The sequence below is a fragment of the Lissotriton helveticus genome, chromosome 2_1 (genome assembly GCF_964261635.1).
Source record: "Lissotriton helveticus chromosome 2_1, aLisHel1.1, whole genome shotgun sequence".
In the NCBI taxonomy this organism is placed as follows: Eukaryota; Metazoa; Chordata; class Amphibia; order Caudata; family Salamandridae; genus Lissotriton; species Lissotriton helveticus.
Genome location: NC_136059.1, coordinates 1,390,853,678 through 1,390,879,576, shown reverse-complemented (window position 1 = coordinate 1,390,879,576; position 25,899 = coordinate 1,390,853,678). Strand labels below are relative to the sequence as shown.

General features: G+C 44.7%; 1 protein-coding gene across 1 annotated transcript in view; it reads left to right on the top strand.

Moving 5' to 3' along the window:
• LOC144818679 (uncharacterized) overlaps positions 1-25,899 on the top strand; it is a 255,026-nt gene that overhangs the window by 70,704 nt on the left and 158,423 nt on the right. The window contains exon 2 of the mRNA XM_078676329.1: positions 23,609-23,687. Within this exon, the coding sequence (XP_078532455.1) occupies positions 23,609-23,687 (79 nt within the window). The remainder of the gene's footprint in view (positions 1-23,608; positions 23,688-25,899) is intronic.

Below are 25,899 nucleotides of genomic sequence, written 5' to 3'. Positions count from 1 at the left end.
GGCTGCAGTGTAAGCATGCCATCTAGTGGTGGTGAAACTGTCTGCTCTGCCGAACCATATCCTGGTGTAAGGGCATCCTAGTCCTGCCCACTTACTATCTAGAGGGCTCACTTGTACCACCATCAGGGGCATGTAGGGCTACCAGACACCCTCCATGCTGCTCTGGCACGGGACCCTGGGCTCAGTATGCTTTCTACGGACCGCTCCTTGTATGAACAGGCTTTTCCCCACCTCACTGCAGGACAAAGGAGAGTGCCAGAGGGACAACTAGCCACAAGACACACGATTATAGTTACCCCTTCCTATATGACAAAGTGGCTGTGCCCACAAAGTAGTCCTTGTTGGGGAGCACAAGCCATGAGACAGCAGGTACAGTGCCACACACCTAGGCACCACTCTCCTGAGTGCGGAAGACTTCTAACAGCCACTTATATCTCACTCATCTTTACATCAGGCGATCACTGCCAAAGACTACACCGTAACCCGATGGCATCCATTCCTGCCCTAGAGCCCTTCAGGTGTCCGGGCTCCCGCTCACGCATATAGCCCTCTGGAAAGACTGGGTTGACAGGTTGGAGAATTGCTTCACAGCCCTAGAAATTGCCAACAAATGAAAGAGGCTGCTCCTACTCCACCTAGCAGTCGTGGATATCAATGAAGTTGCAAAGAATATTGCTGAAGGGGGACCCCTATTTCCCTCAGAAATCGCTTATTTAGCGCCTTTTTCTGACCTGGACTATGAGTGATTCCTCCTCAGACAAGCTTGCCAAAACCCAGAGAAATCCATTGACTCATTGTTTGCTCACATCAAAGAATTAGCCAGCATCTGCACGCTCCCAGATGAAGACGATGAGGTGCGCATGCAATTCGTTCAAGGCTGTTCTTTATCGAAGCTCAGAGAACGGATTTTTCAAGTTCCCCACATGCTGAAATAAACACATTCTAGCCCTGGGCCATTCTAAAGAACTCTCAAAAGCCGGAGCCTCTCACATGGAGACAGTCGTGCAACAAGCTGCGAAGGCTGAGCTGGTCAACACAGTCAAAAGAAACCACCAGAAAAACAAGCCAACCATATCCAAACGCCCAGTGCTGACTCGCTCATGCCGATGGTGTGATGGTAAGTATCCACAAGCAGGAGAGTGCCCAGCAGCAGGAAATATGTGCTTGTCGTGTGGCAAGATGATCATTTTGCAAAGGTGTGCCACACCGCATGCACAGAAACCACGCCTAAAACAAACATGAGTGGATGAAACCGTCGTTAGAACACCCTGAAGAGAGGACGTGGATGATGACGACCATGAGACCATACACGTTGCCCAAGTGATAAGACCCTTTTGTTTCACCCCTTGTCCTGTTGTAAAAACCAGCCGAGCTGTAAATGATTACTCCACCCACAGATTCTCTGCTCTCTCCTCATAGAAACAACTTGGCAAATGCTACAGAGTAGATAAAACGGAAAAAAACCTGACTATAATATTTGTACAGAAGGTAAAACTTTGCACAATTGTTTCTAAAAGTCATACACCCTTTTTTCTAGATTCATTTTCAGGTGTAAAATGTCAGAATGTGTTCACAAACAGAAGATAGTTGACCACAAGTATGCTGCTAGTTGTTAGCTAGGGATACATTTTTTTGTTTTATTTCAGAAGTTTTTTATTGGAAGTTTCCAAATCAAAAACATACAAAAACATACAATGAAACACAAGCGTCACTGAGGGATACAAATAGTGTGAAGGGGAATACAATTACTAAAAGACTGGAAAAATATCTATATGGGCAATGGTAAGCACGGAGAATCAAAGTAAATTAAAGACTAAGACAACATAAAGCAATGAAATGAAAGCTGCATAACAACAGTCATATACATCATATAGAGTATCTACACTAGGATGGAGGATACAGGAATACAGTCTTCAAACTTTCTGGGTCAGAATACATGGAGCAGTTGAATAAGTTATAGATGAGGCCCGTTGGTAAGTATGAGTGTGTTGAAAGTTCAAAGAGGTTTATTTATACGCTAAAATAGTTGTCAAGGGAAATCCACATTTGTCTATGGGGAGGGCGCGATGGGGTGTTCTGGAGTGCGATATTATCAGCACCTCTCAGAATAGTGACACAGTTTAACCAACATTTAAAGGAAGCTTTACGGGTGTCCTTCCAATTGTTCAGAATTATCTTCACAGCAGCGGTGAGCAACAGGTCAACAAGGGCCGTGTCATTATCCGATATCGAATCGGCTCTAATAAAGCCAAATACTAAGGTAGACAACTCTAGTGGGGAAGAAGGAAAAGACTTTTGCATAGAATGCAAAGACCTTGTCCCAGAAGGATGAAACACAGACACAGCGTAATAATAGGTGTTCTAGGTCTCCATCTTCCTTGTTGCAGTTCCAGCGTGTGGCGTTGTCCCTAATATGGTGTGAGAAGAGACACGCTGGTGTCCAGAAAGCCTTATGGAGAAGCCAAAACTTCGTCTGGGAGAGTGTAGGGCTTATTTTGTGTTTCATGGTTGATTCCCAGGTTTTGGACCGATCCATGTCTGAAATTGGTATCGAGGAGTGAGATTCCCAGAATTGCTGAAAATCTTTGTTGAGGTTGGATTGTTGTGGCCTTAGGAGTTTGTAAAGCCTAGAGACCTGGTGGTCCAGCTTATTGAGGGTAGCTAGATAGCTCGGGAGAGAGGGCGTCTTTTTGGATAGTTTCGCTTTGGAGATTGCTGTTTTAATGTTCAAAAAGTTGTAAAACTCCATCGCTTCTAGGTCATATTTGGCTTGGAGTTCTTTAAAAGAGAGGGGGATAAATTATAGAGAGTTCTGCAGTTTAGACCAGGCCAGAAAAAAACAGACAGTGGAAAATCCTTTAGTCTGAATACCTTTTTGAAAATAGCCCTACTGCTCTAAACACGCAGTTCACATAAAACCCCATCCAGTGTCTCTTACGAGTTGCAGACATATGTCCGTATTTTATTATCCACTAGCAAAAAATAAAAAACATATTTTGCACAAAGATGGCAGTAATTTACACCGCACCTGTGTGCAAATGGCAATAAAGTCAGATGTTTCTTCTGTTGGGTGTTAATGCAATGTTATTGTGAAAATAAAACACCTAGAGACATGCAGAGGTAATAATTAATAAATAAAAACAATGAATCTTTGACTTTGGTTATTTTCTTTGTGCATAAAAACCATTGAAGGTGGCTGAAATGACATGTGTTTTCATTTTGCTCCTTTCTGCTAGAGCCTTTCACTATTCTTTATATACTTATAACTAAGTTGGCAGCTCTTGCCCTCATATGTGTAAACAGTGTAACAAACTCAGCTGACGGAGAGTGCAGCTCTTGTGTAGACTAACCTATTTACTCTGAGAGACAGGGAGGGCTTTCCTAGGGCAGAATTAAACAATTGGTCTTCCCGTGGTTCAATGCCAGACAAACATATTAATTAAATATTGATGTTATGTACTGCATTTATTTTATACATTAAAATTTCAGTCTTAAGCATTTATGTATAAATCACTGCGTCAGTTTTCTACCACTATTGAAGTGTTAACATTTAATAATAGATAAATAATGATGCTACAAAAGATGTCAAATACTAAATCATTACACGTAAAATCTGCCGCAAAAATAGCTTTATGCCACATAAACTGCTGCATAATTTGGGTTTTCTTGCTACATAATTTAGCCAACTCTTCCGGATAATAATTTGGTCTTGCACTTCTGCATAATTCCAGTGGTCCTGCCCATGACCAAGGTGCATCAAACTGCCCTGAAGTGCCAGCTCTGCATCCATAACACTTCTATCAGGGCCCTCATGGATACAGGGGCATCCATCAATCTGACTAGCCACGACAATAATGCCCCGACCTACAAAGATACAAGTCTATGCCTAATGGAGCCAAACTCCTGTAGATCTCGGGAGTGATCCACGCAGACCTCTGCCACAAAGATACAAACAAAAGAGCCAAAATGTATGTGTCCTAGGAAGGAGAGGGATTCCTGTTAGGTGGCCAAACAGCACAATAGCTGGGTTTGGTCCACTTCTTATTCCCCTACAGGCCTCCACCCTAGTTGAAGGCATATGGTGTCTCAAGAACAGGGCGGTGCGACTAAACATTGACCAAACCATTGAGCTGGTAACCCTCTAACACAGAAGGTTTGTGTTCCACATTAGACCAAGGGTTGAACAAGAACCAAAACTCCTTGACGAAACAGGGATCATATAAAAAGTAACCGGAACCACACTCTGGGTCTCTCCCATCATAATTGCAAAGAAACCAAAAGAGACGGATAAAGTAAAACATCTTTGCCAAAATGAGGCTGCCCAACTTAACAATCAAGAGAGAAAGGATGTAAAGCCCACAGTCAACAACATTATTGGTCAACTTGCAGGGCCAAAGTGGTTCTCCAAAATGGATCCAAGGGCCGGGTATCATCAGATACTGCTCCACCCAGACTCATGTTGAATTACAACATTTTAAGTACACATCCGATTACAATGTTACAAAAGGCTGAGTTTTGGCGTATCCAGTGCAACAAAAATCTTTCAGAACATTATCAGAGGGGAGACATTTGTTACATCGAGGTCTTCACACCGCGATAAGTTTACAACGTGGCCATTACAACGCAAGTCATTTCAACGACTTGCGCTGGATGGCGCTACACACTAAGGAATAGTATGATTTACTATTCCAACACCTCCCCTACTGTTATGTAGGCTGGAGTTGGAATAGTAAATCATACTATTCCTAAGTCCAGCGCCCTACAGCACAAGACGTTGTAATGACTGCATTTTAAACGTATCACGGTGTGAAGACCGCGATGTAACATCAAACATTCTATCAGAGAGCTACTGACTGGTCTTCTGGGTGTAATAAATCTCAGTGATTGTATTTTTTTTCATGCCCGGCTCTGAGCAGTACTGACCCAGTTGCGGGAACATGGTTTCCTCCTCCACAGGGAGAAGTGTGAGTTTATTTGACAAAGTTTCACCTTTTTCGAAAACTAATTTTTTAGACACGGTGTAGTTCCTGACCCAGATAAAGTAAAAGACATACAAGCCACAGCGGTGCCTAAATCCATGTGTGGTGTAAGGAGTTTCTTTGCCGTGGTTACCTACTGTGGCCGCTTTATGCAAAATGTGGCAGATCTCATGGCGCTACTATGGGAGCTCACGAACAGCGACTCCTTGGGCATTGAGTGAAGTACATGAACAAGCATTCCACCAAAGTAAAGAAGCATTGTCAGCCAAGACAATGTTAGAATACTTTGACCCAGGAAGACAACAGCACTGGCAGTAGATGTGAGTCCCAAAAGGCTTAAGGCAGTATTGACACAACGTCAAAATGAGGGAGTGTGGGACCCAGTTGCATATGTTAGTAGAACACTGACTCCACCCAAACAAAGGTACACACAGATCGAGAGGGAGGCTATTGCAGTACATTTGGGGTGCCACCACTCTATCTCTATGGACACCCTTTCATAGTTTACATTGATCATAAGCCCCTCATTCCACTATTCAAGACATTCAAGAGGTAGGCATCCAAAGCACCGCAGAGAATAGAAAATTGGATCTTCCAACGCCAAGAATTCAACTTTAGCCTTGAAAACAGGCATGGAGTCAAAAACCCAGCCGATTACCTGTTGAAGCATTCCCAGCCAGCCACACAGGCAGAAGAGAAATTGGCACATGACATTGAAGACATTACTTGAGAGAGGAAGACCATTCCTCATGGCTGTCAAAGAGGTCATTGAAGTCACTGGAGAAGACAATTGCCTTCAGCTTGCTATCACTACTGCACAAGCTGACAACTGGAAGCTTCTCCTAGAATACGCAGGCCAATGAATGGAAAAATCAAAGCAACACTCCCGTCTCTTCACAATGTTCATCAAGAGCTGTTGGTCACCATAGAAGGCTGCCTGCAAGAGGCATCCAAATGGTATTGACCCATAGCCTCTGTCAACAAGCAACAGGCAATACACCTACTACATGATCTTCACCAACGAGCGGTGAAGGCAAAGAATCACCTAGGAGCCGCAGTTTGGTTCCCCCAAATCATCCAAAATGTAGAGTGATAGTGTGAGAGTACCCAGCATGCCAAGCCACCAGCCTCCCCAATCATCCCGCTCCCATGATCATGGATGAAAGATCCACTGTTCTGTGGCAGCAAGTCAGCGGTGACTTCTGCAGCCTCCCTGGGGTCACGTACTTATAGTGATATATGATTCATCCAAGTACCCTGAAGTGGAACTAGCAGCATCCAGGTCCATTACCTGAAGAAAGTGGCCCTTAGGGATCACTCGGGTTATTTACAACCACCTGCTATGCCTTCCCAAGTAATGAAGAGTCGGTCAGACAGTAGTGAATATGCGCAAGCATTTTATTATCAATACTCTGCAGGTGAGTCCAATCTGGCCTGCACCCTAAGATGTCTGCTGAAATACTGGCTCCCCAATAGTCTGCAACGCATAATCATTCCTCCAAGAACCTCCAACCACGTCCACAGTGGAAAGTTACCGGCTCAGGCCGAACGTGAACAAAGCAGGCACAGAAGGATGGGCTACCACCTGCCAGATGGTTACATACTATCAGTGTCTCAAGGTTGCAGTGCTGAGGCTCAGCGTCTCCTAACGTGGGAGGAAAGTTACACACAAGGATAGGAATGGGAGGGCAGAATGACCTATTCATTAGTAAGTTCGAATCCAACCTTGAGCAGGGAAAGAAATAATAGCTGAATACAGTGTTCTGCTGAGGCAAGCAATACGATTAATGAGGCCTAGTTCAGGCACAGCCTAATCCAGATTATGAAATACAAAATGGAGTCACACATGCTAACTGAGGCTTACACATGGCAGGGATAACTCAGTGGGTTGCATAAAAGGGATATGAATGATGCCTAATTTAGCCGCACGCGGCTAACCTAATATGGCATAGAACAAGTGTATAATGATACAGGATTTTTCATACCTAACACTCCGAGGTCATACCCAAGATGGAGAAAATCAATAGTGGCACATGGGTTAACCGGAGCAATTCACACAACAGTCGAAAGTGGCTGACTATCTTCGATCCAGAAACACACCACCACATCATTCAACGGTGGCCCAAAGCAAATGATGAGGCAGAGAGATTTGTGAGAGTCTTGATAATAGTGAACATCATCAGGAACATATCCCATTTCTAGAAGTTCCACAACGACCTTGAGGGTACGTCACGAGACAGCATTGGTTGGGGTGCCCCTAAGCAAGGGAAGGGGCCCTGGGAAATGAATGACTGTGCCACACAAATGATAGTGATACCAGTCTCCCCAAGAACATGCCACACACAGTGGAATCCCCTGGAAGAGAAGTGGAACTGGTACCTTCCAGGCGAGGTACTGGCCACTATGCTATACAAGCTGTGTGAGTCACCTATACCACCTGAGAGCAAGCACTACACAATCAGAAAGATACAAGAACAATGTATCTGCATGAGCATACTGTTATTTTTTGTTTTCACCAAGAGGGATCAGAAAACAGAAGAAAGATGCTCATTTAACTCTTCCATGTGTTGTGTGTATTTACTTGAGGGGCCATTTTTCTTTTTAGTTGTGTATATTTTGTTTTGTGTTGATATGGTAAAGGAGTAATGCAGCATCACAGAGAGGTGCGACCTCTCAACTACACTCGCAGTAGAGAAGGATTTGGGTTCTCCTCCCGGTGGCATCTGTGTCATGGTTTGACCGGATGCCGTAATATCAAAAGATTAAGAAGTGAGTCCTCAGCACTGGGTGGAATGTCTTTTGAAATAGCAGCCCTCGAGTGCCCGCATTGTTATTGTCAGTTTGATCCACCAATACTACAGAATGTAAGAAATTGTATTATTTGTTGAAGGGGTGTGATCACTCTTTAAGTAATTATCATGATCCTTGTCAGGATAAAGCACGAAATGTACTAAATTAGTTTCTGCTTTATCCTCTAGTATATTGGAACAAAAGCCATCAGGCTTAACTTAGAGGCAATATGTAAAGTGTCTATGCATTAATCAAACAGTTATAAAGTGAAAAACAGCACAAGAAAAATCCCTAACTAATTTTAAAAAACAGAGGATATGTTAATGTGTAAAATGACACATAAAGAACAAAAATCCAATTAGTGAAATTGAAGTTGGGAGGTTTTACAGTTTTAGGTAAAAATAGTATCAAAGACATGATGCACCAACTATGGATAACTTGTCAGCCCAGACCAGAACAAACTCACGAGTAAAGGCCAACCACATGGAGTGTGAGCCGATACAGGACCAGATTTATCCTGCTAGAAGTTTTACCCACTGACTTTAATGAAAAGATAGTGCAGTGTGATTCTGTGTGGCTCTGCATTGTCCTGTGTAGTGCTGTGTTAGATCCGGTGATACTTATCGTCATGAACTGCAGGGCTCTAAGGGCCTTTGCATTGCTCTGCATCAGATCTGGTGAAGTGATTGATCAGGAGCTGTTGGTGCTGCAAAGTGCGGTTCTGCATTGGTCTTGGTGAAGCTTCCGATCAGAAGCTGCGTGATGCTGCATTGCATGAAACTCTGCATTGCTCTGTGTTGGATCAGGTGAATCCTTCATTTAGCAGGAAAACGTACACTCAGAGTTTAGCGAAATGTCCGGAATCTTGAGGACAGCACTTGGTGATCAGGACTCAATCCCACAGAGACCAGCAGAGGAGGCCAGGTCAGAACAAGTTGGGTCTAGCTAGCTGGAAAGCAGGAAAGGCCTCTGGAGTATTGTTGTGCCCAATGGCTCAAACAGGAGGTCAGCTAATTGACCCTTAAAGTCACTTCTGGTGTCCTGGGATCATGTCAAGCAGGTCCACTCTTCCTCCAGGCTTCAGAGAGCAGGGAAGTCCTTTTTCTGAGTCTCCACAGGTGCAGGAGTGTTTTGAGTTCAGGTTCTTGTAATGCAACTTTTAAGCCCAGTGCCCATCTGTGTGTGGGGGGCACTCTATTTGTCTAACTCCGAACTGGTTCTGGTCATTTCCTTTCTTTCCCTTGGTATGGCTCCAGTCTGTCTAGTGAAACAAAGGGCAGGCAGCCCCAGGCTTGAGAAGCATTTGCCAGTGACAAGTTAGGCATTCTCTGAAGTCAGGAAAGTTCTCGGTGTAGCCCTCAGTATACCCTTTGAAGCTTAGAAAGAGGCTGGGTATAAGCCCCACTCCACCTGGCTCAGGGGAGGAACACCCTTCCCCACACCAAAGGCCTTTTGTTTCACTGCCTGGGAGGAATACTATTAACAGTCAGGTGACCCTGGACAATGGCAGAAAGGCCTATTTGGCTTAGGCAGGAAAATACCAACTTTCTCAAACTACAGCAACAACAAGGCAATGGATAGAGTGCTTGGATTAATCTCAGCCACTGGCAATCGCTTGGACCGCATTGTTTTTCACCCACCATGTCACTTCAGTTTGGAGCCAGCCATATACACATCATTCTTGACCCTGCTACTTATGGGAACAGTCCAGCTCGAACTGCCAATCCAAGTCCTCCCTGAACCTGAATGCAAGCAGCCTAGGACCTGTTTCACCCTGGTAAGGGCTCTTCAGACAGGTATGGCTTGATTCTAGTGGCATAGTGAGCATGGAATCCACTTCTGGGCACACCCATTGCACTTAGGGCATCAACTGCAACAACAACATCAAGGAGGCAGAGGAGTTGGTCTAACGGCTAGGGCGGTTGACCTCAAATATGGGGAACTGGATTCGAGTCTCGGCAATGACGCTGAACATCCTGTGATTCTGGGCAAATCACGTAATCTCCCCGAGCCTAAAATGAATGTGTGGCCTTATGTAACATAACTGGTGCTATGTAAAGCGCTCTGGTACCCGATTCAGATCATGTTCGCGCTATATAAAACTCTGTTAAAAAAAAGGGGATGGTTAGAATGCTTGAAATAATCTCAGCCACTGGCAATCACTCTGGGTGGCATTCCAGTCCATCGTTTCTACCCACAATGCCACCTCAGTTTAGACCCAGCCATGTTCACATCAGCCTTGACCCTGCTCCTCATGGCAACAGTCCAGCCCGAACTGCCAAGCCATTTCCTCCCTGAACCAGGGGCACAGTGAGCACAGGACCACGCCTGGGCATACATGTCGCATTTAGGGTGTCAACTACAACAACAACTTGGTGATGGATAGAATTCTTAATTCAATCTCAGACACTAGCAATCTCTCAGGGCCGCATCCCAATCCATTGTTTTTGGCCCACCATACCACCTCAGTTTGGACCCAGCCATATGTCAAATCAGCCTTGACCTTGCTCCTCATGCCATCTTGGCCTGGGCATCTTCGATATGTATTGGAGACATGGGGACAGATGTACAATGGAATGGTGTGGGTGAGTAAATATTTGAATGGATTAGACAAATGGATGGATGGGTGGAAGGAGGGATGGATAAATGGATGGAGGTGTACAGTGGCTGCTTACATGGTGGAATGCAATGTTGGGCGGTATGTCATGATATTGCACTTTTCATAGACTTGTACCACATGCACCCCAAATACCTGCCTCAACAAAAACCTCATAGATTGTTAGCTATTTTATTGACTTTGGCAGGTGATCCCGATGAGCCGCACAACACCTACTGAAAGTGGAAGTTAGAAAAATGTATGTGTTTTAAGCCTAAACTAATGATGGCTTGACAGATATCTGTCACAATGTCACCTGCTAAGATTTAATCAGTCTGGCTTCGTAGCCCCCCTACCCCCCACCCCAGGTGGCAACCACTCCCTCAAAACTTCTTAGTCATTTGGAGGTGGATGGAAGGTGCACAGCAGATCTTAAGTAAGAAAACTGATTGATGAACCTACACCTCTTCAATGTGCCCAGGGTGAAATGTTGAATTCTTTACATCTTTTCTTTTTGTATGGATAGTCTCAGTACTTTTTGCTGTGCAACACTTTAACAAACCTGACATTGAAAATAGTTAATAAATATATCATATTGTATGTCTTGTGATGTTTACTAACCCTGCGTATCCAACATGCTTTAATATTTCAAATTATGTTCTCCTTAAATCATATTTTACGCATCTAAGACATTACCATTTCCTATTTTTTAACTTTATGCTAATGTTTTTCATTTATATTAATTACACTTATATTTATAATTTATTTTAAATTGAGTGTCTGTGTAGGCAAAATGTGGCTGTATGGAGCAGTATTAAAATGAAGGTAGCAAGACGATACAAGGATGTGGGTATATTTGCATTAGTTACACAAATTAGTAATAGTTTTAGGATCTTTGGATAAATGACTGAGCATATCACACCACAGATTTGTGGGGAGGTTTCAGGATTGTCAGATCAATGTTCAATTCTCTGCATTCATCGATCAAGATGAGGATGTGAACTGATTATATTTCTTGTCTTACACACTCTTATCAGAGTGAAGCCGAGGCTGCTGTTCTTTGTCTCAACAATGTTCCCACTATACCTTATCACTAAAAGGTATTATCAATTCCTCTTTTTCTTGGTATCTTGTCTTTTTAAGATATTGTCTACCAGGCCCCTCTTTGTGACTCCTTTGACTCATTTAGGCTATCTCACTCTGTCCTTCCTAGACTGTGTCCCTGTCTCTCCTTTCCACTTTTGAGGCTATAAATTCTATGACAAATGTATTGCTTTTGTGTTCTCCCTGAAATATGGGGTGTAGTCTGTCAATGGCCTAAAACATCCAGTGCAGGGATATGTGTATGGCCATATTGTTATGTTGGGAATATTCTTCGTATGTTATGACTAGGTAGGTTTTGATCCTTCAAGGCTACCATAGTCAATCCTTGAATAAGAGTTCTATTTCAGAATGTGGAAAATATATGGGGGGAGTTGCTAAGGGAGAACCGACAAGGTACACTGTCATGATATGTTCGGCCGCAAGTAAAGAATAAGATGTTTCTTCACCTGTTTCCATAGTGTTAAATACACTAGAATTTAGTGATGAGTTGCAGTTCTAGGAGAATGTACACATGCAAAAGTAACAATTGGAGGCAATCCTATTGAAGAATCAAACCATCTACTTGCCGATCTACTGAATCACAAAGACTTGAAGGAAAATACATTAACAGCCAGTATGACCTGTGATGAGCTATGAGTTTAATGCATTACTAGGTACAAGCTATACATCTTACTTGTAAAAACATAAGAGAACATGAGCATTGTAAAGACCAATGAACTTAAGTTTTTTGAATTTTAAATGTTCTATGTATTGTATTTATATAGCGCACTTCTACCCGGAGGCCTCGTAGCGCTGTATTCATACCGCTGTGGAACCCATCCTGGTTTTCCTGTGAAATGTCCACTCCTGGGCACCCCCAAGGTGAAGCCAGGCATCCACAGCGCTGCGGGGGCCGTTGTGGAGATTAAGCAAGCTATTGCCCAGAGTCACAGAGTGGGACCCATGATTAGACTAGGCACCGAGGCGAGAATTATCAGGTCCGGGGAAATTGAGTCCAAGAGCCGCCGAGGCGGGAATTGAACCCTGGTCCCGGGCCAGACCTCTGCATCAGGGTCTGCCGCTCTAACCATTGAGCCACGCTTCTCCACTGCATCTCCGATGTGCTGTAGATGTTGGCAGTGACATTAACCACTGAGTTTTATTCCAATGCTTTTGCCAAAATGGGGCTTTTCGGCTGAGGTGCTGGCCTTTCTCACATAACCTGGGCACCATAAAAATATATATAGAAATATATATATGCTTACAGCTCCTGCTCAACTGCAATACAGGCAGACACTATTGGGGGTCCGCTCTTTAGTTTTCAAACTTTATTGCAGCATGGTAAGGCATGACACGTTTCGGCAGTCCCAGCTGCCTTGTTCACAATGCAAAGACGATCACATGGTTTTGTTTAAATACATGTCACTCAGTCTTTTCACGCCTTCTTCATGGAGATGGAAAACATACGCCTGACTGGTTGCTTTCACTTTTTTACTGTGCATTTCTTCTTAATAAAGTTTCTTTAGTGTTGTTTTTTTAAATGTCTTTTTTTGCGTTAAAGTGCAAGTGCTAAACATTCAAATGTTGAAAAATTCCAATAAATACATTAAATTAAACTTCCTTCAGTTCATATTTATCATAAAGCGCAAGTGCTGGACCAAAAACATTTCCCCTCAATTTCCTTCAATTACCTCAAACTTACCTATATTCATTTTATTTGCGCATTTGTTATAGAATCTTCCTTTTGACTCAATTACAAAGTGCTAGTGCCATAGTATTATCAAACTTATGATCTTCTATTTCAACATTTGGATAAAATACTTTCTGTAAATAGTAACCCAGATGAAGGCCTCATGAATATATATTCGTAATCTTGTTACCACCTCCATTCCTTAAAACAATAAAGTGCTCTAGTGCTCTACATTAGTGCCTACTGAGTGTGCACATTTTTGTGTAAAATAAAATCTCACGTCTTATTCTAAAATTGATTATTCTTTTTTGTACGAGAGCGAAGATACTAGCCGTGCAGATTTTAAACGTGTATGTAAAGCTCTTCGTCTGCGTTCAGGCCCGAGGGGATTTTGGTTTTAGGACAATATATATGGCCTCTAACTGCCTTAATTTAAGCTCCCTATCTCCTCCCCTTCTGTTTTTCGGTACTGAGTCTATGACGAAGTACTGCAAACTTTCACATCTGCCTTCGTGGTGTTCATGTATTTGGCGGGCACCTGGATAACTTTTATCATCATTTCTGATTGCCCTCAAATGTTGCAATATTTTTACATGAGCCATATGTATGGTACTCCTAACATAAAGTTTTGGGCAGGGGTATTGCAGTACTTACACCACATATTCACTTCTACAAGTGTAGATGTTGCGTATCTTAACAGGGCTTTTCAAAAGTGGCGGGCTTACTTCTTTCATGTTGACACCAAATGTACACACCTTGCATTGTTGACATTTCCAAAATCCTGTACTCCTTTTCAACCATGTCTTCACCTTTTGCACCTCCAGACTAGTAACTACTAGTTCTTGGTGTGTGTTTTTTCCTCTCCTGAAAATAAGTGTTGGTTTACTAGTTACCATACTTCCTATTGTCGAATTGCTCTAGCTTAAGTGGGAATGCCTAGTCAGAATCTGTGTTACTTTCTTGTGATACATATTATACCCTGTTATCACCCTGGGTGTGTCTCTACCTTTTGCCTCCTTTTTTCTCTTTTTCTTTTATAATTTGGGCAAAAAGCAGCGACTCTCTGGACACTGTATCAGCCTTCTCCTTTGCTTGTTACAGGATTACTTTACTCTAGCCTCTTACAGTACATTTCAATTATAGTTCTTGCTGAGCCTCTTCTAAAGTACCCTTATCACTGCAAATCATATACAGGTGTTCTGCTTAGGGTATACTTTGTTTCAGCTTAACTAGGTGGAAACTCTTGGAATGCAAGATTGAATTACCAGCTGTAGAGTTTTGTAAGTTTTAGTGTGTATCATTTTGTCCTTAACAAAAAACACTAAATCCAGAAAACATACCGCAGTCTTACTGATATTGGCAGTGAATCTTAAATTTAAGTTGTTCTCCTTTAGTTTTGAAGCAAAGGTCTGAGCAGAGTCAGGGGTACCGTTCCAAAGAATAAATAAATCATCCATGAATCGAGTCCATATTACTATATTTTTATTCCACTCCTTCAGTTGTTCCACTCTGAGTACCTGCTCCTCGCACCATGCCTATGTAAGTTGGCGTAACTTGGGGCGAAGTCGGTATCCATAGCAGGACCCCTCGTTTGTTTGTATGTGTCCTTCCAATACATAAAAAAGTTATTTTCTAGGCACCACCTTGTCATTTCAAGTAGCATATTTGTGTGTTGTGTAGTGAAATGGACCTCAGCCCCAGAAAATGTGACATAGCTCGGAGGCCATCTTTATGCGCAATACTTGTGTAAAGTGATGTCACATCTAACGTCATTAGCACAAAAGACTTTTCTCAAGCTATATCATACATCCTTTTCAGAAAATCATCTTGTAGATATGCTGGAGTGATCCTGACAACTCCTGTACGAAATAGTCAATAAAGCATGAAGTGGTTTTGAACAGGCTGACAATTGCAGATATAATCAGCCTTCATGGAGAATTTGTGCGATTTTTGTGGTTTTCAGGATCAAGTAAAGTACAGGTTTTATTGGTGTTTCAACTTTCAGATACGGATACTCATCATGTGAGATCAAATCTAATCCCCTCCATTTTGCTAGCTCATCGAAATACTTTGCCTTAACCGCTGTCACTTGCAAAGGGGTTGTTTTACAATAACAATTTCAGTCTTGTAACTGTAATTTTCCCTCAGCATCATACAGCCTTAATGGTCACAAAATAATGTTCCCCCCTTTATCAGATTTTCTGATCACCACATCCTCTCTCTATTTTTTTATGTTCATTACTTGGTAGTATCCTATTTGCTGTACACCTTTATAATTTGCAAATTCTTCACTCGACTTTTAAGTCTGAGATCACTAATTCTGAGTAGATGCCCAAAGAGACCCTTGGTGACACTGGAAAAATACTGATTTTGGTTTGAAATGAGTTTTCTCTCTCCCGTAGATATCTATCCCTAAGGCATCTGCTGTCTTTCTAGTGGTTAATAATGACTCATAGTACGGCCCGCGGGACGGGGGCAGCCCGGCAAGCCTTCCCTGGTGGCCCGCGGACCCCCGAGACATCATACCTGTGTTTTACATTTTTTTTTAAGAGTCTGCAGCAACGTGAGAGACTCTGCTGCTCTGTGGGGGCTGCCGGCCGGGCGATCCTAGCAATGGCCAGAGTAAAGCTGCAGGGGCCTAAGAAGAGGTGAAATACAAAGGCCTCATTAACATGCAAATGGTCTTTTAAAGACCTGTGAAGGGCTCGGGTGCGGCTGTGAGTGTGTATGTGCCCTGGCTTGCACACAGGCAGGGTGAGATGACAGAGGGTGACAGAGGGAGTGGGAGGGAAAGGGAGGGGGAGGGGGACGGAGAAGGAGTGTGAGGGAGTGAGAGTGAGAGGGAGTGAGAGTGAGAGGGAGTGAGAGGGAGTGAGTGAGTGAGAGGGAGGGAGTGAGTGAGGGAGTGGGAGGGAGGGAGGGAGTGAGAGGGAGGGAGTGACTGAGTGAGTGAGAGGGAGGGAGGGAGTGAGAGGGAGGGAGTGAGTGAGAGGGAGTGAGAGGGAAGGAGTGGGAGTGAGTGAGTGGGAGTGAGTGAGTGGGAGTGAGTGAGTGAGAGTGAGTGAGTGAGTGAGAGGGATGGAGTGAGTGAGAGGGATGGAGTGAGTGAGAGGGATGGAGTGAGTGAGTGGGAGGAAGGGAGTGAGAGGGAGTGAGTGAGAGTGAGAGGGAGTGACTGAGAGGGAGGGAGTGAGCGAGAGGGAGGGAGTGAGTGAGCGAGAGTGAGAGAAAGGGAGTGAGTGAGAGGGAGTGAGTGAGTGAGTGAGAGTGAGTGAGAGGGAGGGAGTGAAAAGGAGGGAGTGAGAGGGAGGGAGTGAGTGAGAGGGAGTGAGTGAGAGGGAATGAGTGAGGGAGAGGGAGTGAGTGAGAGGGAGTGAGTGAGAGGGGGTGAGTGAGAGGGAGGGAGTGAGAGGGAGGGAGTGAGTGAGAGTGAGTGAGAGTGAGAGTGAGTGAGAGTGAGAGTGAGTGAGAGGGAGGGAGTGAGTGAGAGGGAGGGAGTGAGTGAGTGGGAGTGAGTGAGTGAGTGAGAGTGAGTGAGTGGGAGGGAGGGAGAGGGAGGGAGTGAGAGGGAGGGAGTGAGTGAGAGGGAGGGAGTGAGAGGGATGGAGTGAGTGAGTGGGAGTGAGTGAGTGAGAGGGAGTGATTGAGAGGGATGGAGTGAGTGAGAGGGATGGAGTGAGTGAGAGGGATGGAGTGAGTGAGTGGGAGTGAGTGAGTGAGAGGGAGTGAGTGAGATTGAGAGTGAGTGTGAGTGAGAGGGAGTGACTGAGAGGGAGGGAGGGAGTGAGAGGGAGGGAGTGAGTGAGAGGGAGTGAGTGAGAGAGAGGGAGTGAGTGAGAGGGAGGGAGTGAGGGAGAGGGAGGGAGAGAGAGGGAGTGAGTGGGAGTGAGTGAGTGAGTGAGTGAGTGGGTTGTGAGTGAGAGGGAGAGGGAGTGAGTGAGAGTGAGAGGGAGTGAGTGAGAGGGAGTGAGTGAGGGAGTGAGAGTGAGGGAGTGAGAGGGAGTGAGTGAGTGAGAGTGAGTGAGAGGGAGTAAGTGAGTGAGGGAGTGCGTGAGAGTGAGTGAGTGAGATGGAGTGAGTGAGTGGGAGTGAGTGGGAGAGGGAGGTGAGTGGGAGAGGGAGGGAGAAGGAGTGAGTGAGACGGAGAGGGAGTGAGACGGAGACAGAGAGGGAGGGAAAGGGAGGGAGACGGAGAGGGAGGGAAAGGGAAGGAGAGGGAGGGAAAGGGAGGGAGACGGAAAGGAAGAGGAGACAGAGAGGGAGTGAGAGGGAAGGAAAGGGAGGGAAAGGGAGGGAGACTGATAGGGAGTGAGATGGAGGGAAAGGGAGGGAAAGGGAGGGAGACTGATGGGGAATGACATGGAGGGAAAGGGAGGGAGACTGATGGGGAGTGAGATGGATGGAAAGGGAGGGAGACTGATGGGGAGTGAGATGGAGGGAAAGGGAGGGAGACTGATGGGGAGTGAGATGGAGGGAAAGGGAGTGCAATGGAGGGAGAGGGAGGGAAAGGGAGGGAAATGGAGGGAGAGGGAGGGAAAGGGAGGGAGACGGAGAGGGAGTGAGAGAGAGGGAAAGGGAGGGAGATGGAGAGGGAGTGAAAGGGAGGGAGATGGAGAGGGAGGGAGAGGGAGGGAGAGGGAGGGAAAGGGAGGGAGACGGAGAGAGAGGGAGTGAGAGGGAGTGAGAGGGAGTGAGAGGGAGGGACAGGGAGGGAGACTGATAGGGAGTGAGAGGGAGGGAGAGGGAGGGAAAGGAAGGGAAATGGAGGGAGAGGGAGGGAAAGGGAGTGAAAGGGAGCAAGACGGAGAGTGAGTGAGAAGGAGGGAAAGGGAGGGAGACGGAGAGGGAGGGAGAGAGAGAGGGAGGGAGAGAGAGGGAGTGAGAGAGAGGGAGTGAGACAGTCAGAGTGAGACAGAGGAAGACAGGAGGGAGAGAGGGAGAGAGAGCTAGAGAGAGGGAGAGAGAGCTAGAGAGAGGGAGGGAGACCGAGAGAGAAAGAGAGGGAGAGATGAGTGTATGCTGGGACGGCTCAGTGGACGAAGGCGTCCGCTGCAGGGACCTGTGATCAAACTCATGGTCAGTTTTATGTTGTTGCTCTAGCCCCGCCCCCCACCGATGCGGCCCTCGGAGAAAAACCAAACTGTAAATTTGGCCCCGAGATGAAGTTTTTGAGTACCCATGCATTAGAGGCAACTCGATTTTCATCAAACATTTGCTCAGCCACTTCTTTGCGCTCTTTTTAAAAAAAAATCTTTTTATTATAATCAGCATCAACAAGGCATAGATCTTCCAGATGGTATACACATACATTAAAAACCAGCAATGCACATCCCCAATACATTATTACATTGAAAATCAATACATCATATTCGTCAACAGTACCCGTCATGTTATACACGCCACCCTCTCTAGTGTTAGTCATCCAGACTCTCTGTTCTCGCGGTGGTTCACATATATTTCCCCTGAATTTATTCCATGCCCCCCAGATCTTACTCCATTTTTGGGGACAGCCGTAATTAATGAATACCGTTCTCTCAGTTACCTTGGCTGTGTCCATGTCTTTGCACCATGAGGCGAGTGTCGGTATTTCTGCTGCCCCTCATTTTTGCGCAATGTTGCGTTTAGCAACCATTATCCCCAGCGTGGCCCGGTGTTGTGCTGAATGAGTAAGGTAATTTGGTTCCCATACATTTAACAAACATCTCTTGGGCTCTGGTATCAATGACACCTCCTCTGTTTGCGATATCGTCCCCATCACTTTTGCCCAATATTCCATAATCTTCGGGCATTGCCACATGGTATGGTAAAAAGTACCCTCCTCCCCACAGCGCCTCAGGCAGTATGGGTGCGATGTTTTACCTATCTTATGCAGGGTGAATCTGGTGTAGTAGGTTTGATGCAGAATTTTGAGATGTACCAATCTAAGTCGCGAGGGTACACCCACCTCCCTTGGTGAGGCCAATGCCTCCTGCCATGCTGTGTCGTCAAGGTCACCTACATCGCGAGACCATTTTTCCCTAAGTGGTGTTGTAGGGTCCGGAAGGTTGTTAACTAACACGCTTATGCATGTAGTCTGTCAGTAACCTGTCCTCGAGAGGTGAAGCTTCCGGGACCTCAGTACCAGGCGATAGGGCCGCTGTCAGAGCATGTTTTATCTATGTGTACCTACCTAAAGATTTCAGAGGGTGCTAACTAATATTGCTGCTGGAGGCGCTCAAATGTAACTACTTCCCCCTTACGCCAAATGTCCCCTACCTTGGATATGCCAATGGCGTCCCACTGATCAAAGCCCTTACTATTCCTGAGTCTTCCCAGCTGTTTCGTGTCCCAAAGAGGAGTGAGTTGGGTTATAATCCCATGTCAGCCCAGTTTAACCTGTGCAGCGTGCCATATGGTAACCGTTTGTTTCGTGGGCCCTATTAATGTATGAGCTTGCTTTTTATTGTAAAGGGCAGACAGCATACTTCCTGCTCCTAAAACAAATCTGTCTGCCTTAAATGCAGGGTCTGCTTGAGGAGCATGTATCCACTGGTTGACCACCTTTAATTGCGCTGCCCAATAATATAACTGTATATTCGGGAGCGCTATCCCCCCATCGTACCTTCCTCGAAGCAGCTTGGCCTGTGCTATGCACGCCGGTTTGTTTCCCCACAGCAGACTGGGAGGTATGGGAGTTGGCCCTATTGTCCTCCTTTTCTCAAGGACAGGAGATTAACAGTATCGGTAGATGGGTATCAGTCAGAGCCTTATACCCTCTCGTGCGGAGTACCACAGGGCTCCTCCTTGAGTCTTTCTCTTTTCAATGTCTACATCTCTGAACTGGCTCCTCTGATTCAAGACTTTGGGTTTAGTCTGACGTCTTACGCCAACGACCCCTAGATAGTGGTGGCTGCATGTAAAAATAAGGCCCCTCCTACTCAACAATTTCAGAACTGCATGAGTACAAAAATAGATGGATGAGTACACATTGTCTCAAACTCAGTTCTGAAAAACTGAGGTCCTAATTTTTGGTAACATGCAGCCAATTTGGGGCAATCTGTGGTGGTCAGCAGAGATGGGAGAATCACCATAACCAGCGGTCAAGGCTAAGAACTTGGGAGTATGGTTTGACAACAAATTTCAGACAAATGCAACTGTCGCCGCCTCCCACTTTCTAATTAAGAAAATAAGGAAGATCTTTCCTTATATACCCGCGGACTCTAGGAAAACTTTGGTAACATCGCTAATCCAGTCCAAACTGGACTATTGCAATGGGCTTTTTTGAACATTTAGAAGCAGTGTTTAGAAAAGCTTCAGATCATTCAAAATACAGCAGCACAGCTACTGGTCAACATTCCTAGGTACAAATTGGTATCCAAAGAGATTTGCAGCCTGCACTGGCTCTCTGTATCACAACGCATCAAATTTAAGGCCCTGTGTCTGGCGTATAAAGCACTAAATCGCACAGGTCCTCCCTTTCTTCAAAATCTTTTTGTCTGGTATCAACCAGCCAGACAACTCCATTCTACAGGGGCCAGACTCTTGACTGTACCTAGAATCTGAACATATCACTGGGGTGGCCGCAGCTTTCTCTATGGCACCTGAATACTCTTCCGAGTGAGCTTAGAAGTGGTAGCTCCCTCACCATTTTCAGGAAAGGACTAAACACCTGGTTATTCCAGAATTTGACACTTGGTCAGGCTTACTGCGTTCGCAGTGCCAAGACACCACCGGGAATTTGTGCGCTTTATAAATCCTGTTAACATTAACATTAACAGGAGGATCCACGGGGCAAAGGAAGAGTAGTCGCGAGAGGACCTCGAGTAGCTCACCAAGAAGGAATGCCCATGGTGCAGAAGATGCTGTGAGGTACACTATACTTGGCAGAAAGAGATGCTGGAGATTCTTGCAGCCCAAAGATCTATGGAGTGCAGAGCCAACAATCCTTGGCAACAGCAAGCCAACGTGGTGCACAGGGGATCGGTTCCAGCGGTTTAGATGAGGGATGCTGGCTTCAGAATTGCAGAGAAGGCAGGCCAGGCCTCGAGGGAGTTGTAAAACCATCGCCTGTGTTGCTAGGCCTCAGGAAGCCCTTGGGACCACAGGAACAGCGGACCAGTCCGCTTCGATGCAGTGCCTGCAGATTCAGGGGAGAGACTCCTTCACTCCAAGGGAGATAGCTTCGGGTGTCCTTGATGCCCACAGGTCTTGTGACGATCCCAAAATAAGCACAGACACAGATGATGAAGAAGACTTGCAGAACAGTGAGATTAGGAGCAGCAGTACTCTCCCTTAGTGCAGTGTTGGTTCCAAGCAAAGTCCACTGAAGTCCAAGGGTCCAGACAATCGAAGCGTGAAGTGGTTTTAGTCTTGAGTCTTGTCCCATGACGAATTTTAAGACTCACACATAGGCAAGTCCTTATGTACCCTAAGGGAAGGGTTGGAACAACTCAAGGGTCCCTCCAAGAGGAAGGGATGGGCAGAGGGGGATACTCTAATGTCCTCTGTCCAGTTTTGCTCCAGGAGCCAAGGACTCCCTGTACGGACTAAAACCGGAGTATGCAAAGAGGGCACCAAATCTGCCCTTGATGTTTGATGTTTTGTGGTTTTTGTATAGCGCACATACACTCCAGGGAGCATCTCGGCGCTGCTGACTTCACTGCAAAGATGGAGAGTTTGGGGGTAGTAGCTGAGCTTTAGATGTACTTAGACTAGAGTCTTGCATTTTGCATCAGATAGTCCATAAATCCAGGTTTTTAAGAGTTTTTTATAGATTTTTTCTGATGGTGATGCTCTAAGTTTAGCTGGAAGAGTATTCCAGGCTTTGGCGCCTAGGACTGCCAAGGATTTACCACCCTTGGTGGACAGTCGAAACTTGGGTATGGTCATTAGATTAGCTGTGGCTGATCTAAGTTCCCTATTTGGGAGGTATCTGTGAAATTTGATTGACAGATATTTAGGTCCACACTTGTGGAAGCCTCTGTATGTGATCAGAAGGATCTTGAATAGTATTCGTTTTTGGATGGGTAGCCAGTGCAACGCCTTCAGAGCAGCTGATGCGGATGATCTTCTAGGCCATCTCAAGACAAGCCGGGCCGCCGCATTTGGAATGCAGTCTGGTGGGTATGTCATTGGGTTGGGTACCAATAAACTTCTGTGTTCTACTAATAGTGCCAAGGGACCTCTGTCTAGCGCCCCCACCCGAGCCCAATACACTAAGTCTTGTCTGGGAGGTGGTCACATCTCCCTGCAACATGAAACCTATTGTTCTACTTTCCCATGCTCATGCTTTTCTCAGCAGCAGAAGGGCAGAATCGTGTCTTGCATCGACACCAGCATTAGCTTGCTGTCAGTCCCTGTAAGGCTGTTACCAGAAGTACAGGTGGTACCCTAAGGAAGCCCCCCAGTACATGGGATCAATTATACTTCCAACACTGGAATCGGTGTTGGTGCATGATTCCAACATGTTTGATACTGATGACTGATGTCCACTATATGTATTAAAATTGCTGACCACACTTACAAAGCCTGGATAATCGACTCCAGGGTTTGTAGGGGTATCCTGCTCATGTAGGGTACCCTCACACTTTTAAACAAGCACCCTGCCCTAAAGGACTGAAGAGCCTGCCATAGGGTGACTTAAGGTTTTACGTCTAGGGACCACAGATACAAAAAAAATAATATCTGTCATGAGAGGTCCAAGCACCAACTCACACAGACTGAAATGGCAGGCCTGTAGTCACAGTTTGAGTGAACTCCCATGGATGGCACAATACATGCAGCAGTCCATGAGGGAATTCTGGTGTACCTATGACCTGGGTACCTTAGTACCATACACTAGAGACTTACAAGGGTACACCAGTAGCCAATTGAGGAGGTACAAAAGTACTTACAATGGTATTCCAGGGCTGGTGTAGGTCTTCAAGTCCAGCATTCCAATGCGTGTTTGTCCCTGCCTGTTTAATTAGAACACTCTTCCGTCAGTGAGTCAGTGAGTTGAATATTCTAAAGACTTCTAGCCCTTCTGATTTCATCTATACCAGCTGCTAAAGGCCATCTCCTTCTTTTTGGACCCCCACCTGTGGCTCAGGCCAAAAATTTGGGTTCAGGGCCTTTAACAACTGGAATCACTCTTGGAAGCAGGATATAAGGCCATGTTGGGTGAGCCAGATGAAATATATAATTTAAATGTTTTGCTTTGCACTCTCAGTTGCTTCTCTACTATTTGGCAAGCGGTGAATGGGTGGCGGGGAATAATCATAGACCTGGCAAGAAAATTGAGTACTTTTGCACTGTGTTTTTCTAAAGTTATTTACACAAATCCTAATGGGGTAATCAACAGCATGGACAGCTTTTCTTCTAGTACATTATTGTGAGATTGTTCAGGGTGAGTTTATGTATTATGTTTGTTCTGATTATAGCAAACTGTTTTTGAAAGGTCCACATCTGACTTAGCTAACCATACCTTTCCTTGTTGTTTGGCTTTTACAGTTATCACGACACGTCGTTTGAGAGATCGCAGCCTTCTCAAAAAGAGAAAAGCAGAAGCCACGGAAAAAGAATCTTTCGAGTAGGTTGTTTGGAGATGTCACTATTCAGTTATAAGGGACTATCATTTTCAGTACCATTTTGAAATGATGCTTACATAGTATATACATGAACAGTATCAAAAAGTATTGCCAACTCCACATTTATTGGCTATTGTTTGTGGAAACTCAGTACCACAATTCATAATGAATAACAACACAGATAATAAAATAACTGTAAAGTTATTATCTAAAAATTGGTACCTGCTACCAGATTTAAAAATCCTTCAGTACCCTCAGAAAATCTTTAAAAAGGTGCCCATCTTGAAAGATCGTTTGACATTGAGCCATATTCCTTTCCCTTAAATATATTAGAGAGCTTAAGTACTGCCCCTGCCTCTGCTAACTGGCTATTATGCATGTGGCCCCTGGCAAATATGTACCTCGCCTCTTAGGCGAGAAGACATTTTTGAAGCGTAAGGAAGGAAAGTATTGATACTGCGCCTTTTTTTTAACTCCCTGGATCACTCACAAATCACAGCCCTGCCATGCTCATCAGTAGTGATATTATCAATGATGTCATAGAAGATGTCATGAGGGATGTAATATGTTGGGCAATTAGCAGTGCATGTGAGGGTGCGAGTTATAGTTATCTTAGGGCACGAGATATAGTTACTTCAGACAACTATAACTATTGAATTTCCATGGTTTTGTGTGTGTAAAATCTGAACCCAAGTATAATGTCCCTGTAACCTTTATTTTTTTGTGTGAATTTCAATGTTTTTGTAATGTTGTTTCCTAACTGTAACGTCCCTGTAACCTTTGGTTTGTCAATGAATTTCACAGTTTTTTTTATATAAAATGTGCTATAATTTGACCCAGAAGTTCAATTTACTAATTTTCATGTTCACAAGTTTATAAACATATTTTATTCGTACATTCATTCTTATATATTTTAAAACTAAAAAACTAAAACTAAAGGTGTGGTAACCCATGTAGTCTTTCTATAAATGCAATCCACCAAGTCTTTCTTTTTAAAAAGAAATTAGTTTTATGGATCCATCGTGAATACTCGGACAAGTAAGGGGTCTACTGGGTATATTGCATATGTTCAATACTAAAACAACAACACATTTAATACAAACAGAAGCTATTAGAATTTCAATAAGGGTATCAGTGCCTGTCTGTGGGTGTGTGAATGGCTGTGTGTGTTACTGTGTAGGTGTGTGAGTGGCTATATGGGTATGTAAGTGTGTATGTGAGTGTGTTAGCAGGTGTGTGAACAGGTGTGTGTGTCTGTGTGTGAGTGTCTGTGTAGGGCTGTGAGTGGGTGTGTGAGTGCTTTTATGGGTCTATGAGTGTGTGTGTGTGTGGCTGTTTGGGTTTCCGAGTTGGTGTGTGAGTAGTTGTATGGGTGTGTAAGTGGTTGAGGGAGTAGGTCTGTGAGTGGGTGTGTGAGTGGCTGTGTGGGTGTTTGTCTTGGTGTGTGAATATGTGGGTCAGAGAGTGTGGGTCTGGTAGTAAGTATATGTGTTTTTTTTATTTGGGGTCTGTGTCGTATGGTTCTGAGTGGATCCACGGATCGTCATGGATCTGGGCAGATCTGGCTAGATCTGAAGATCCTCATACACTAAAAAAACATTTTTGGACAATTTCTTGCCCATGAGGATTCTTTCACAGTGCCCTCCATCAGTCCCATGGGATCAGGGTACCCGCTACTCTGACCCCCTTTAATCACTTTTAAATTGTATGTCCCCCCACAGGTGACCAAGTCCTGATGCACAAAATGGCTGCTGCAACTTGCCTCTCAGGTTGCGGCCAGTCAATCACAGCATTGCCGTTGGCACAAGGATCCCCAGTGAATCTGAGGAAGATCCACTGTGGCTCCACATCTCTAGATATACATACATATTTCTACTTTAATAATTCTAAAACTACTGAACACATTTATACCAAATCACAAAACATACTCTATCTGGACCAAGAACTAGCTTTCTACCAATTTTGGTGTCATTCGGTTCAGCAGATCGGGCTGTAATTGTGTCTAAAATCCCTGTGGGAAACTGCGTTGGAATACACATTTTATGACCCCTAATTTATCTCGGCTTCCACTTGAAGGATCACTACAAACCTTTCCAGGCAGTACCTAAAGTGACTGGCAAACTATTCACCAAATTCCCTAGCACACATGAATTTTCAAGTTCAATAACAATGTGACAATAGTAACAGAATACATATAAAAGAACGTGAATCAAC